This window comes from Bombina bombina, chromosome 11 (genome assembly GCF_027579735.1).
Source record: "Bombina bombina isolate aBomBom1 chromosome 11, aBomBom1.pri, whole genome shotgun sequence".
NCBI lineage: Eukaryota > Metazoa > Chordata > Amphibia > Anura > Bombinatoridae > Bombina > Bombina bombina.
This window is the reverse complement of record NC_069509.1, coordinates 126,873,930-126,888,734: the sequence shown is the minus strand read 5'-3', so window position 1 is coordinate 126,888,734 and position 14,805 is coordinate 126,873,930. Positions and strand designations below refer to the sequence as shown.

The 14,805-nt window shown below is 38.8% G+C and overlaps 1 protein-coding gene across 1 annotated transcript in view; it reads right to left on the bottom strand.

Moving 5' to 3' along the window:
- The window catches only part of TELO2 (telomere maintenance 2), a 172,000-nt gene that overhangs the window by 61,574 nt on the left and 95,621 nt on the right, over positions 1 to 14,805 (bottom strand). Inside the window, exons 13-15 of the mRNA XM_053694239.1 lie at positions 12,733 to 12,849; positions 10,781 to 10,852; positions 10,458 to 10,628 (exon numbers count right to left, since the gene is read on the bottom strand). Coding sequence (XP_053550214.1) covers positions 10,458 to 10,628; positions 10,781 to 10,852; positions 12,733 to 12,849 — 360 coding nt within the window. The remainder of the gene's footprint in view (positions 1 to 10,457; positions 10,629 to 10,780; positions 10,853 to 12,732; positions 12,850 to 14,805) is intronic.

Below are 14,805 nucleotides of genomic sequence, written 5' to 3'. Positions count from 1 at the left end.
GGGATTTTTCTCTTTTCTTCCCCTCTCCCCTCCCTTTCTTTCTTCTTTTCTTTTTTCTCAATGTTGAGATTCTCCCTTTTTCCCCCCTTTTTTTTTTCTCTCTTTCTTCTCTAAAAATTTTTTTTAACACACAGCAGATAATATAGAACTTGTTTTTATTTTGTTAAAAACCATCTCAGGATTTCTACTTTGTAAATTGAATACAACTGAAAAACACTGATTTGACATTCTCAACCATTGTCTGTAATACTGATATGTAAGTTGATTTTGTTATAATAAAAAATATTTTAAAATAAAAGAACTTTCTAATTTACTTCTATTATCAAATGTTCTTAGTTTTCTTGTTATCCTTTGTGAAAAAGCAGAAATGTAAGCACAAGAGTGTGCACCTGTCTGCAGCACTATATAGCAGCAGTTTTGCAACAATGTTATACATTAGCAGGGGCACTAGATGGCAGCACTATTTCCTGTTGTGTAGTGCTTCAGGCATGTGCACGCTACCTACCTAGGTATCTCTTCAACAAAGAATAACATGAGAATGAAAAAAAAATGATAATAGAAGTAAATTGGAAACTTTTTAAAAATTGTATCCTCTATCTGAATCATGAAAGAACATTTTGGGGTTTAATGTCCCTTTAAGTGGATTTGTTACTAAAATGCTGAATCATTGGAAAGTGATTAAAGGGACAGTATACACTCATTTTCATATAACTGCATGTAATAGACACTACTATAAAGAATAAGATGCACAGATACTGATATAAAAATCCAGTATAAAACTGTTTAAAAACTTACTTTGAAGCTGTCAGTTTGGCTCTGTTGAAAAGGCAGCTGGAAAGCCCACTGCAAGTGGCAAATAAGACACTCCCCCCCTCCCCCTTCTTTTGCATATGAAAAGACCCTTTACACAAACAGGAGCAAGCTGGAGAAGGTAGCTGACAGTATTCACATAAAACTTTGGGGCTTGGTTAGGAGTCTGAAAATCAGAGCAATGTTATTTAAAAATAAGCAAAACTATACATTTATTTTTTTTAAAAACTTTATGGGCTATATAAATAGATCATGTACAAAACATTTATGCAAAGAAAAAATGAGTGTATAATGTCCCTTTAAGTAAATCTGTAAACAGCAGACTAGAACATTTCATCTGACCATTTCTATGTTAAAAGGAAGATGATTTTAACTCACAATTTCCTCAGAAGCCACATCCCATTGTAAAGGTACTTTCAGCATCCAATCAGGATGCTTGCCCCAGCCTTGGTAGGGAGTGTACAATCTGGCATTTGCAGGCACAGTCACTTTATTTCCTTCCCAGTTGAAAGAAGTTTACTATGAAATCCCATGAGATTATGGTGACTTCCCACAAGACCTGAACTCAGCACTGATGGAGCTGATTGGCCATTTTTTTACACCATGCAGATGACCGTAATAAGAGTAGCTGAGGAATAACTGCTCCCAGAGCACTTACTCTGGTGAGCTGAAGAATTTCGAGGCAAAATAACTTTCTTTTTTACACAGAAATGTTCATATGATATTTTATATTCAGTTTTATACAGATACACTGCATTATTTTCAAGTGATTTCGTATATGGATAACATGTCCCTTTAAATGGAATAAATTCATTTTCTTTGGCCATATCTATAAGAACATTTATCAAGTGGCCAGACTCACATGGTTTAACACACATTCTTATGGGACACTGAACCCAATTTTTTTCTGTCGTGATTTAGATAGATCATGCAATTTTAAGCAACTTTCTAATTTACTCCTGTTATCAATTTGTCTTCGTTCTCTTGCTATCTTTATTTAAAAAAGGCATCTAAGCTATTTTTTGGTTAAGAACACTGGACAGCACTTGTTTATTGGTGGGTCACAGTGAATTTATCTACCAATCAGCAAGAACAACCCAGGTTGTTCACCAAAAATGGTCCGGCATCTAAACTTACATTCTTGTATTTCAAATAAAGATACCAAGAGAATGAAAAAAAATTGATAATAGGAGTAAATTAGAAAGTTGCTTAAAATTGCATGCTCTATCTGAATCACGAAAGAAAACAATTTGGGTTCAGTGTCCCTTTAAAGGGACATTCCATCACAAGATATTCTTGTTCTCTTTAGCTTTATTTCTCATCCTGTGGCAGCTGGAGTATTGGCAAGGGGCACTCCAGCACTTGCTCTTTCAATATTTCAGCTCTGATACCGCTAACAATGTATATAAATATTCAATGTTTTTCTCAGTTCTACCCTGAAGCATCCCAAATAGGACAGATTTACCAGATTCTAATGTTCAGCCTGGGCTGGTGAATTGCTCACTCACTGTGACTGACTCACATGTTCTCAGGTAGAGAAATCCTTAGTTAGTAATATTTAAGGACTGGAGTTAAGAAACAATAAAAGGAGCCTGATAAACAGTGTACGTGTTTACGTTAGACGCAGTAAATGTGGTAACATGAATATTACTTCCCTCATCGTATATTAAGCCTTTCACTGTGGTGCTATTTTTACACTCCTGTGCTAGAGGTGTTTTTAGTTGTTTGGCCTTTACTGCATTTACACATAATTTTTTTTTTTAAATTGTGTGACAAACCAACTCAAATTATACCTCACTAGCATAGTGATCAGCTAAAAATTAGAGAGGGTGCGACCCCTCATTTGAAAGAGGGGAAGTCCCTCTTTCACTTGAGGGGTCTCATACTCATTTAATTATGATAGAGAGGGGGCTGTATATTAGCCACCTCACCCACCACTAGAAATCACTTTTTTTCTAGTGGGGCAGGTGACCACCATTTATTATGGTGATCAGCTGCATCCTCGAGGGGCAAGTGACCCCCTTATTTAAAAAAGGGGAGCATGAACTTTCAATTTAGGGGTTGCTTGTCCCACTAGCCAAAATGGGGGGAAGGGGTAGGGGGCTTTCTTCTTTAGAGCCCCCCTCCCCCTCAAAAGAAATAGCATTTTAAATGCTGTGTAGGTATTCGCCATTTTTACCGAAATCACCTGAAGCTTCTACGGGCATGTGACCCCTCATTTGGAGGAGCAAACTCCCCTCTTTCAAATGAGGCGACAATTGCCTCTCTAGCCTAATAGGGTGTGGGGGGAGATAGGGGTTCCATTAGAGCCCCCTTCCGATTAAAAAGCTTTTTAAACCACTTGCAACTTACAGGGCATAGAAGCAGTCATTCTCTTGATATCCTTTGTTAAAGGAACAGCTATCTCCCCCTAGTGCATTGCTGCTCCTGAGCCTACCTAGGAATATTTTTTAAGAAGAGTATCAAAAGAATGAAGCAAATTAGATAATAGAGTTACATTGGAAAGTTGTTTGAAAACACATGCTCTATCTGAACCATGAACGTTATATTTTGACTGTCCCTTTAAATAAAGAAATCATAAATAAAATTCTAAGAAGAAAAATGCTCTGGTGCGTTACTGCATAAACGCCTACCTCCACATTTTTACCCCCTGCTAAGAGGATAAATGCATGATTAATGTATCGCAGCAGACACGCTGCCAAGCCTATCCTGCGTAGGACACAACCAGTGATACATATATATGCCAATCCTGATTGGTTGTGTTCAGCTCAGAAGCGACAATGCTTTGTAACTTCTGAGCTGTAACTATGTGTGGCCTTATTCTCTGTTAACTGTACAGGGAAGCAATTAAATGATTTACATAACTATTAAAGGGATCGTAAACCCCAAAATTTTCTTTTATGATTCAGATAGAACGTACAATTTTAAACAACTTTCCAATTTAATTATATTATCAAATTTTCTTCATTCTCTTGTTATCCATTGCTGAAGGGACAGCATTGCACTACTGACAGGAAGCTGAAAATATCTATTTAGCCAATCACAAGAGACAAATGTGTGCAGGCACCAATTAGCAGCAGCTCCCCCTAGTGTATGATATGTGCGTATTCATTTTTTAACAAGGGATACTAAGAGAACGAAGCACATTTGAAAATAGAAGTGAATTTAAAAGTGTCTTAAAATGACCTGCTCTATCTGACTCATGCAGGTTTCATTTTGACTTTCCTATCCCTTTAATGACTTTTCCCATACTGCTACTTTATCAGTGGCAATAAAAACAGAACCATAAACAGCAGATAATTCTGCGATCATGAATCCGTGTTCTGGTGTTGTTCTTTGTGTAAAGAATACGATCAGTCTCAGCTTTATTATATCCATGAATATACTTAATAATTTATATGGTATCACATCTCTCCCAACTCGAAAAAACAATTTATGTAAGAACTTACCTGATAAATTCATTTCTTTCATATTAGCAAGAGTCCATGAGCTAGTGACGTATGGGATATACATTCCTACCAGGAGGGGCAAAGTTTCCCAAACCTCAAAATGCCTATAAATACACCCCTCACCACACCCACAAATCAGTTTAACGAATAGCCAAGAAGTGGGGTGACAAGAAAAAAGTGCGAAAGCATATAAAATAAAGAATTGGAATAATTGTGCTTTATACAAAAAAATCATAACCACCACAAAAAGGGTGGGCCTCATGGACTCTTGCTAATATGAAAGAAATGAATTTATCAGGTAAGTTCTTACATAAATTATGTTTTCTTTCATGTAATTAGCAAGAGTCCATGAGCTAGTGACGTATGGGATAATGACTACCCAAGATGTGGATCTTTCCACGCAAGAGTCACTAGAGAGGGAGGGATAAAATAAAGACAGCCAATTCCTGCTGAAAATAATCCACACCCAAAAATAAAGTTTAATGAAAACATAAGCAGAAGATTCAAACTGAAACCGCTGCCTGAAGTACTTTTCTACCAAAAACTGCTTCAGAAGAAGAAAACACATCAAAATGGTAGAATTTAGTAAAAGTATGCAAAGAGGACCAAGTTGCTGCTTTGCAAATCTGATCAACCGAAGCTTCATTCCTAAACGCCCAGGAAGTAGAAACTGACCTAGTAGAATGAGCTGTAATCCTTTGAGGCGGAGTCTTACCCGACTCAACATAGGCATGATGAATTAAAGAACTCAACCAAGATGCCAAAGAAATGGCAGAAGCTTTCTGGCCTTTTCTAGAACCGGAAAAGATAACAAATAGACTAGAAGTCTTTCGGAAAGACTTAGTAGCTTCAACATAATATTTCAAAGCTCTAACAACATCCAAAGAATGCAACGATTTCTCCTTAGAATTCTTAGGATTAGGACATAATGAAGGAACCACAATTTCTCTACTAATGTTGTTGGAATTCACAACCTTAGGTAAAAATTCAAAAGAAGTTCGCAACACCGCCTTATCCTGATGAAAAATCAGAAAAGGAGACTCACAAGAAAGAGCAGATAATTCAGAGACTCTTCTGGAAGAAGAAATCGCCAAAAGGAACAAAACTTTCCAAGAAAGTAATTTAATGTCCAATGAATGCATGGGTTCAAAAGGAGGAGCCTGAAGAGCCCCCAGAACCAAATTCAAACTCCAAGGAGGAGAAATTGACTTAATGACAGGTTTTATACGAACCAAAGCTTGTACAAAACAATGAATATCAGGAAGATTAGCAATCTTTCTGTGAAAAAGAACAGAAAGAGCAGAGATTTGTCCTTTCAAGGAACTTGCGGACAAACCTTTATCTAAACCATCCTGAAGAAACTGTAAAATTCTCGGAATTCTAAAAGAATGCCAAAAAAAAATGATGAGAAAGACACCAAGAAATATAAGTCTTCCAGACTCTATAATATATCTCTCTAGATACAGATTTACGAGCCTGTAACATAGTATTAATCACAGAGTCAGAGAAAACTCTTTGACCAAGAATCAAGCGTTCAATCTCCATACCTTTAAATTTAAGGATTTGAGATCCTGATGGAAAAAAGGACCTTGCGACAGAAGGTCTGGTCTTAACGGAAGAGTCCACGGTTGACAAGAGGCCATCCGGACAAGATCCGCATACCAAAACCTGTGAGGCCATGCCGGAGCTACCAGCAGAACAAACGAGCATTCCTTCAGAATCTTGGAGATTACTCTTGGAAGAAGAACTAGAGGCGGAAAGATATAGGCAGGATGATACTTCCAAGGAAGTGATAATGCATCCACTGCCTCCGCCTGAGGATCCCGGGATCTGGACAGATACCTGGGAAGTTTCTTGTTTAGATGAGACGCCATCAGATCTATTTCTGGAAGTTCCCACATTTGAACAATCTGAAGAAAAACCTCTGGGTGAAGAGACCATTCGCCCGGATGCAACGTTTGGCGACTGAGATAATCCGCTTCCCAATTGTCTATACCTGGGATATGAACCGCAGAGATTAGACAGGAGCTGGATTCCGCCCAAACCAGAATTCGAGATACTTCTTTCATAGCCAGAGGACTGTGAGTCCCTCCTTGATTGATGTATGCCACAGTTGTGACATTGTCTGTCTGAAAACAAATGAACGATTCTCTCTTCAGAAGAGGCCAAGACTGAAGAGCTCTGAAAATTGCACGGAGTTCCAAAATATTGATCGGTAATCTCACCTCCTGAGATTCCCAAACTCCTTGTGCCGTCAGAGATCCCCACACAGCTCCCCAACCTGTAAGACTTGCATCTGTTGAAATTACAGTCCAGGTCGGAAGAACAAAAGAAGCCCCCTGAATTAAACAATGGTGATCTGTCCACCACGTCAGAGAGTGTCGTACAATCGGTTTTAAAGATAGTAATTGAGATATCTTTGTGTAATCCCTGCACCATTGATTCAGCATACAGAGCTGAAGAGGTCGCATGTGAAAACGAGCAAAGGGGATCGCGTCCGATGCAGCAGTCATAAGACCTAGAATTTCCATGCATAAGGCTACCGAAGGGAATGATTGTGACTGAAGGTTTCGACAAGCTGAAATCAATTTTAGACGTCTCTTTTCTGTCAAAGACAGAGTCATGGACACTGAATCTATCTGGAAACCCAGAAAGGTTACCCTTGTCTGAGGAATCAATGAACTTTTTAGTGAATTGATCCTCCAACCATGATCTTGAAGAAACAACACAAGTCGATTCGTATGAGATTCTGCTAAATGTAAAGACTGAGCAAGTACCAAGATATCGTCCAAATAAGGAAATACCACAATACCCTGTTCTCTGATTACAGACAGAAGGGCACCGAGAACCTTTGTAAAAATTCTTGGAGCTGTAGCTAGGCCAAACGGCAGAGCCACAAACTGGTAATGCTTGTCCAGGAAAGAGAATCTCAGGAACTGATAGTGATCTGGATGAATCGGAATATGCAGATATGCATCCTGTAAATCTATTGTGGACATATAATGCCCTTGCTGAACAAAAGGCAGGATAGTCCTTATAGTTACCATTTTGAATGTTGGTATCCTTACATAACGATTCAATATTTTTAGATCCAGAACTGGTCTGAAGGAATTCTCCTTCTTTGGTACAATGAAGAGATTCGAATAAAACCCCAGCCCCTGTTCCAGAACTGGAACTGGCATAATTACTCCAGCCAACTCTAGATCTGAAACACATTTCAGAAATGCTTGAGCTTTCACTGGATTTACTGGGACACGGGAAAGAAAAAATCTCTTTGCAGGAGGTCTTATCTTGAAACCGATTCTGTACCCTTCTGAAACAATGTTCTGAATCCAAAGATTGTGAACAGAATTGATCCAAATTTCTTTGAAAAAACGTAACCTGCCCCCTACCAGCTGAGCTGGAATGAGGGCCGCACCTTCATGTGGACTTAGAAGCTGGCTTCGCTTTTCTAGAAGGCTTGGATTTATTCCAGACTGGAGATGGTTTCCAAACTGAAACTGCTCCTGAGGATGAAGGATCAGGCTTTTGTTCTTTGTTGAAACGAAAGGAACGAAAACGATTATTAGCCCTGTTTTTACCCTTAGATTTTTTATCCTGTGGTAAAAAAGATCCTTTCCCACCAGTAACAGTTGAGATAATAGAATCCAACTGAGAACCAAATAATTTGTTACCCTGGAAAGAAAGGCAAAGTAGAGTTGATTTAGAAGACATATCAGCATTCCAAGTTTTAAGCCATAAAGCTCTTCTAGCTAAAATAGCTAGAGACATAAACCTGACATCAACTCTGATAATATCAAAAATGGCATCACAGATAAAATTATTAGCATGTTGAAGAAGAATAATAATATTATGAGAATCATGATCTGTTACTTGTTGCGCTAAAGTTTCCAACCAAAAAGTTGAAGCTGCAGCAACATCAACCAATGATATAGCAGGTCTAAGAAGATTACCTGAACACAGATAAGCTTTTCTTAGAAAGGATTCAATTTTCCTATCTAAAGGATCCTTAAACGATGTACCATCTGCCGTAGGAATAGTAGTACGTTTAGCAAGGGTAGAAATAGCCCCATCAACTTTAGGGATTTTGTCCCAAAATTCTAATCTGTCAGACGGCACAGGATATAATTGCTTAAAACGTTTAGAAAGAGTAAATGAATTACCCAAATTATTCCATTCTCTGGAAATTACTTCAGAAATAGCACCAGGAACAGGAAAAACTTCTGGAATAACCACAGGAGATTTAAAGACCTTATCTAAACGTTTAGATTTAGTATCAAGAGGACCAGAATCCTCAATTTCTAAAGCAATTAGTACTTCTTTAAGTAAAGAACGAATAAATTCCATTTTAAATAAATATGAAGATTTATCAGCATCAACCTCTGAGACAGAATCCTCTGAACCAGAAGAGTCATTAGAATCAGAATGATGATGTTCATTTAAAAATTCATCTGTATAACGAGAAGTTTTAAAAGATTTTTTATGTTTACTAGAAGGAGGAATAACAGACATAGCCTTCTTGATGGATTCAGAAACAAAATCTCATATGTTATCAGGAACACTCTGAACATTAGATGTTGATGGAACTGCAACAGGCAATGGTACTTTACTAAAGGAAATATCTGCATTAACAAGTTTGTCATGACAATCAATACAAACAACAGCTGGAGGAACAGCTACCAAAAGTTTACAGCAGATACACTTAGCTTTGGTAGTTCCAGCACCAGACAGCGATTTTCCTGAAGTATCTTCTGACTCAGACGCAACGTGAGACATCTTGCAATATGTAAGAGAAAAAACATATAAAGCAAAATTGATCAAATTCCTTAAATGACAGTTTCAGGAATGGGAAAAAATGCCAAGGAACAAGCTTCTAGCAACCAGAAGCAATGAAAAATGAGACTTAAATAATGTGGAGACAAAAGCGACGCCGATATTTTTTTAGCGCCAAATAAGACGCCCACATTATTTGGCGCCTAAATGCTTTTGGCGCCAAAAATGACGCCACATCCGGAACGCCGACATTTTTGGCGCAAAAGAACGTCAAAAAAATGACGCAACTTCCGGCAACACGTATGACGCCGGAAACAGAAAAGATTTTTTGCGCCAAAAAAGTCAGCGCCAAGAATGACGCAATAAAATTAAGCATTTTCAGCCCCCGCGAGCCTAACAGCCCACAGGAAAAAAGTCAAATTTTTTAAGGTAAGAAAAAATGATTGATTCAAATGCATTATCCCAAATATGAAACTGACTGTCTGAAAATAAGGAATGTTGAACATCCTGAGTCAAGGCAAATAAATGTTTGAATACATATATTTAGAACTTTATAAAAAAGTGCCCAACCATAGCTTAGAGTGTCACAGAAAATAAGACTTACTTACCCCAGGACACTCATCTACATGTTGTAGAAAGCCAAACCAGTGCTGAAACGAAAATCAGCAGAGGTAATGGTATATATATAAGAGTATATCGTCGATCTGAAAAGGGAGGTAAGAGATGAATCTCTACGACCGATAACAGAGAACCTATGAAATAGACCCCGTAGAAGGAGATCATTGCATTCAAATAGGTAATACTCTCCTCACATCCCTCTGACATTCACTGCACGCTGAGAGGAAAACCGGGCTCCAACCTGCTGCGGAGCGCATATCAACGTAGAATCTAGCACAAACTTACTTCACCACCTCCATAGGAGGCAAAGTTTGTAAAACTGATTTGTGGGTGTGGTGAGGGGTGTATTTATAGGCATTTTGAGGTTTGGGAAACTTTGCCCCTCCTGGTAGGAATGTATATCCCATACGTCACTAGCTCATGGACTCTTGCTAATTACATGAAAGAAATGAAAGTTACAAATAGATGTAAATCATTATTTGTATAGAACATCCTCTCAATAATTGTGATTTTATCTTGGATAATGTTACCCTTTATGTCAGGCAGATAAGAGGGCTAAAGAGGGAGTGTAAGGTTCTGACCTGAGAAAGCTTAGATAAGAGGACAAGAGTAGGAATAACTCTACATAACCTGAAAGAATAAGCAGAAGTCAATAAGGAAAAGTATAGACTAGATGGACCCTACTGAGACGTCACAGCACTCATCAATCAGATCATGTTGTAATCCCTAATGTTAAGTGCAGCCTTAGGGGATCCTTGCAGGTCTTCTCCATATCACCAATACATTCAGCTCAACCATTGCTCTTACCTTGGCAAAACGCCTTGTCTTGCTTTTAATTCTCTCCTCCACCACCTTCTTCCAGTCAACTGGTGAATCTGGCTTCTGAGAACTAGTAACAATCTGGGGACTTTTATTCGAAGATAAAGTGTGAGCCGGGGTTGATATCTTTGATAGGTTCTGTGCTGCAGAAGCTAAAACCTAAAGGAAAAGAAATAACATAAGAGCAAAACCTTACATAGAAGACTAGAATGGGATACAATTGAAAGAGATTACACAAACTATTCCTAGACTACCCCAGGGAGAAACAAACCTAACGCAAGGGTCCACTCATTAACTATAGACATACTTACATCTAAAATGTCCATCCTTTGTCTAAGACTATAGTTCACAGCGTAGAATTCACCAGTAAGATACTGGGAAACCTGTTAAAAAAACATAGATATATAAATAGATAGATAAATCAACAGGAAACACACACCGCATTCATTAATACAATACGCAAAATATTAATATTAAGATGTTTAGAATGTTAAGTGGGTAGAATGCTGGCTTAAGGATAGACGACAGAGGGTTTCAATTAATGGAGTACATTCAAATGAGGGGTCAGTAACTAGTGGTGTTCCCCAAGGGTCAGTTCTTGGGCTTGTTTTGTTTAACATGTTCATAAGTGATATGGGAAGTGTGCTTAAGGGGAAGGTTTTCTTGTTTGCTGATGATACAAACATTTGTAACAGAGTTGATGTTCCAGGAAGGGTTGATCAAATGAACAGTGATATTAAAAAAAAAACTAGAGGACTGGTCAAATAAATGGGATCTGAAATGAAATATTACCAAGAGCAAAATTATGCATATAGGATCCAAAAACCCATAGGCCAATTATGTTCAATGGTAAATTACTGACTGTAACTAAAGAAGAAAGGGACTTGGGAATTATTACTTCAGATGATTTAAAATTTGGTACATAATGCAGGAGTGCAGCCAGTAAGGCCAGTCGAATACTTGGTAGAATTGAAAGAGGGAATAGTAAGGTTCTTATGCCACTTTACAGATAATTAGTTAGGCCAAATATCTGGAATACAGTGTACAGTTCTGGAGACCATATCTTCAGAAAGATATAAATAAACTAGAAACTGTTCAAAGGAGGGCTACTAAAATGGTACATGGTCTAAAATATAAAACGTACAAAGAAAGACTCCATGACCTAAATATGTATAGTTTAGAGGATAGAAGGGAAAGAGGTGACATGATAGAAACCTTCAAATACCTGTTTATGAAGGGACTTAATAAAGTAGAAGCTAAAAGCATTTTCCACAATAAAACAAATACCAAAACAAGGGGTCACAATCTAAAGTTAGAGGGCAGCAGATTCAGGAGAAATGTGAGGAAGCATTTTTTTTTACAGAAAAGGTGGTGGATTCATGAAATAGACTTCCAATTGAGGTGGTAAACACATGGGGGCCCATTTATCAAGCTCCGAATGGAGCTTGTGGGCCAGTGTTTCTGGCGAGTCTTCAGACTCGCCAGAAACAGCAGTTATGAAGCAGCGGTCACAAAGACCGCTACTCCATAACCCTGTCCGCCTGCTCTGAGCAGGCGGATAGGAATCGCCGGAATTCAACCCGATCGAGTACGATCGGGTTGATTGACACCCCCTGCTGACAAAAAGTCATCTTAAAAATAAGGGCGGGTAGTTGACTCTCCATGCCAGAAAAGAAAAGAATTTATCAGGTAAGTATAAATTATGTTTTCTTTCCAATGGCATGGAGAGTCCACAAATCCATTTAATTACTAGTGGGAACCAATACCAAAGCTAGAGGACACAGAATGGAAGGGAGGGATACACAAGACAGGCGAACCTAAACAGAATGCACCACCGCTTGAAGTACTTTCCTCTCAAAAGAAGCCCCAGCTGAGGCAAAAACATCAAATTTGGAACATTTGTAAAAAGTATGCAATGATGACCAAGTGGTCTATGCACATTACCTACAATGTTACACAGGCAAAGAATGACTGGGGATTGTGGGTAATGAGAGGATACTTGAAGCTTTGCTGGGGTGTTCTTTATCTCCACCTGGTGGCCAGGAGATAAATTCCCACTAGTAATTGAATGGATTTGTGTACTCTCCATGCCATTGGAAAGAAATGGCTGTAGGAGCTGTACCTGTGCACAAACATGCATCTCCTCTTTCAAAGTCAAATTAACCTTTATGAACGAATATAGAATATTTTTAAGATTAATGTCTATGTACACAAAATAAAATAACCCCCCCCCCCAATCTTGCTATGTGAGATGTGGAATTACCGGCACAGGATCTAGAACGGTAAGGGCCACCAGAGAGCTGTACCGCAGCTCAGCAAAACGCTCCACACCAGGTTTGTCATCCAAGTGCAGGAGAATCTTTGTGAGCTCCACGCTGACCTGCAAGAGGTTGTGTTATTAATATATTATGGTTATGATATACAAAACAACAACAAAAAACATTGAATACAATGGATACAATATGGCAGCTCACACCTGTAACAAAATAATATAATTATTGCGCTAATTGTGGTAGGACTCTATATTTATGTATAAGGTTAGTAAAGGGTCTATATTACATTGATGGGTTTAAAACAGGCCAATGCCTCATACCCAGGCTATAGGTAAAGGACACTCTCTCTACCTTCCCACATGCAGAAAGCACAATTCCAACACAATCTGTCTCTGGATATATATCATTAACTTATTTCAGATAATCTAGATTTCTACTATAGTATAACTTTCATATGACATTTAAGACCAGATCACATCCAAAACCGAGGTAATGATGAGTCCATTGATTAGAAAGTGCTTCTGGTTTAACCACTAGAATTATTCATCAATAGAAGGAATATGGAAAGAGAAGAGGACACAAAGGTTATATAGGTGCCCGAGGTTTAAAAAAATGACAAAAGCTGTCTTAAAATTTAATTAAGGGCAGGTCGTAGACTCTCCATGCTAGGAAAGAAAATTATTTATCAGGTAAGCATAAATTTTGTTTTCTTTCCAATGGCATGGAGAGTCCAGAAATCCATTCATTACTAGTGGGAACCAATACCCAAGTTAGAGGACACAGAATGGAAGAGAGGGAGAACAAGACAGACGGACCTAAACAGAAGGCACCACTGCTTGAAGAACTTTCCTACCAAAAGACGCCTCAGCTTAGGCAAAAACACTGATTTGGAAAATTTGGAAAAAGTATGCAACGCGGACCAAGTGGCCGCCTTGCAGATTTGATCCACAGAAGCCTCATTTTTAAAGGTCCAGGAAGAAAATACAGTCCTAGTGGAATGAGCCGTAATTGTCTCAGGAAGCTGTTGTCCAGCTGTCTCATAAGCTAACCGAAAAACACTTCTCAACCAAAAAGAAAGTAGTAGAAGTGGTCTTCTGGCCCTTACGTTTACCAGAGAACATAACAAAAAGGGCAGTAGATTGTCGAAAATCTCTAGTTGCCTGCAGCTAGAACCTCAGAGCACGCACAACATCCAGGTTATGCAACAAGAGTTCCTTCTGAGAAGAAGGATTAGGACAAAATGAAGGACCGACAATTTCCTGATTGATATTATGTTCTGACACCACCTTAGGAAGAAATCGCAACACGGTATGAAGGACCGTCTTATCCACATGAAGAATAAAGTAAGGCGGATCACACTGCAGAGCCGAAAACTCTGAGACTCTACGAGCAGAAGACAATAACTTAATATCAACAGAGTGCATAGGTTTAAACAGAGCCTGCTGCAAAACCCTAAGAACAAGATTAAGGTTCCAAGGAGGAGAAACAGGATTAAACACAGGCCTGATTCTGACCAAGGCCTGAACAAAGGATTGATCATCTGGTATGTCTGCCAGACGTTTATGTAAAAAAATCGAAAGGGCAGATCATACCCTTTAGAGGACTGACTGGCAAGCCCTTCTCCAGGCCCTCCTGAAGAAAGGACAAAATGCGCGAAACCCTCACCTGACTCCAAGGGAAGCCCCTAGAATCAAACCAGTAAAGGTAGGTATGCCACACTTATGGTAAATCTTGCGAGGGATGGCTCCCGAGCCTGATTTATGGTATCAAAAACCTTATCGGAAAAAAACTCGTCTAGACAAGACTAGACGTTCAATCTCCAAGTAGTCAGCTTCAGAGATCTAGGTTTGGATGTAGAAAAGGACACTGAAGTAGAAGGTCCTTCCTCAGAAGTAATTTCCATTGGGGAAAGGACGACATCTTCACCAGATCCGCAAACCAAAATCTGCGAGGCCAAGCTGGAGCAAATAGGCTCACCGAATCCTACTCCTGTTTGATGCAAGCTATCACCCGAGGAAGGAGGGCAAAGAGAGGAAACAGGTAAATTAGACCCATGAAACCGC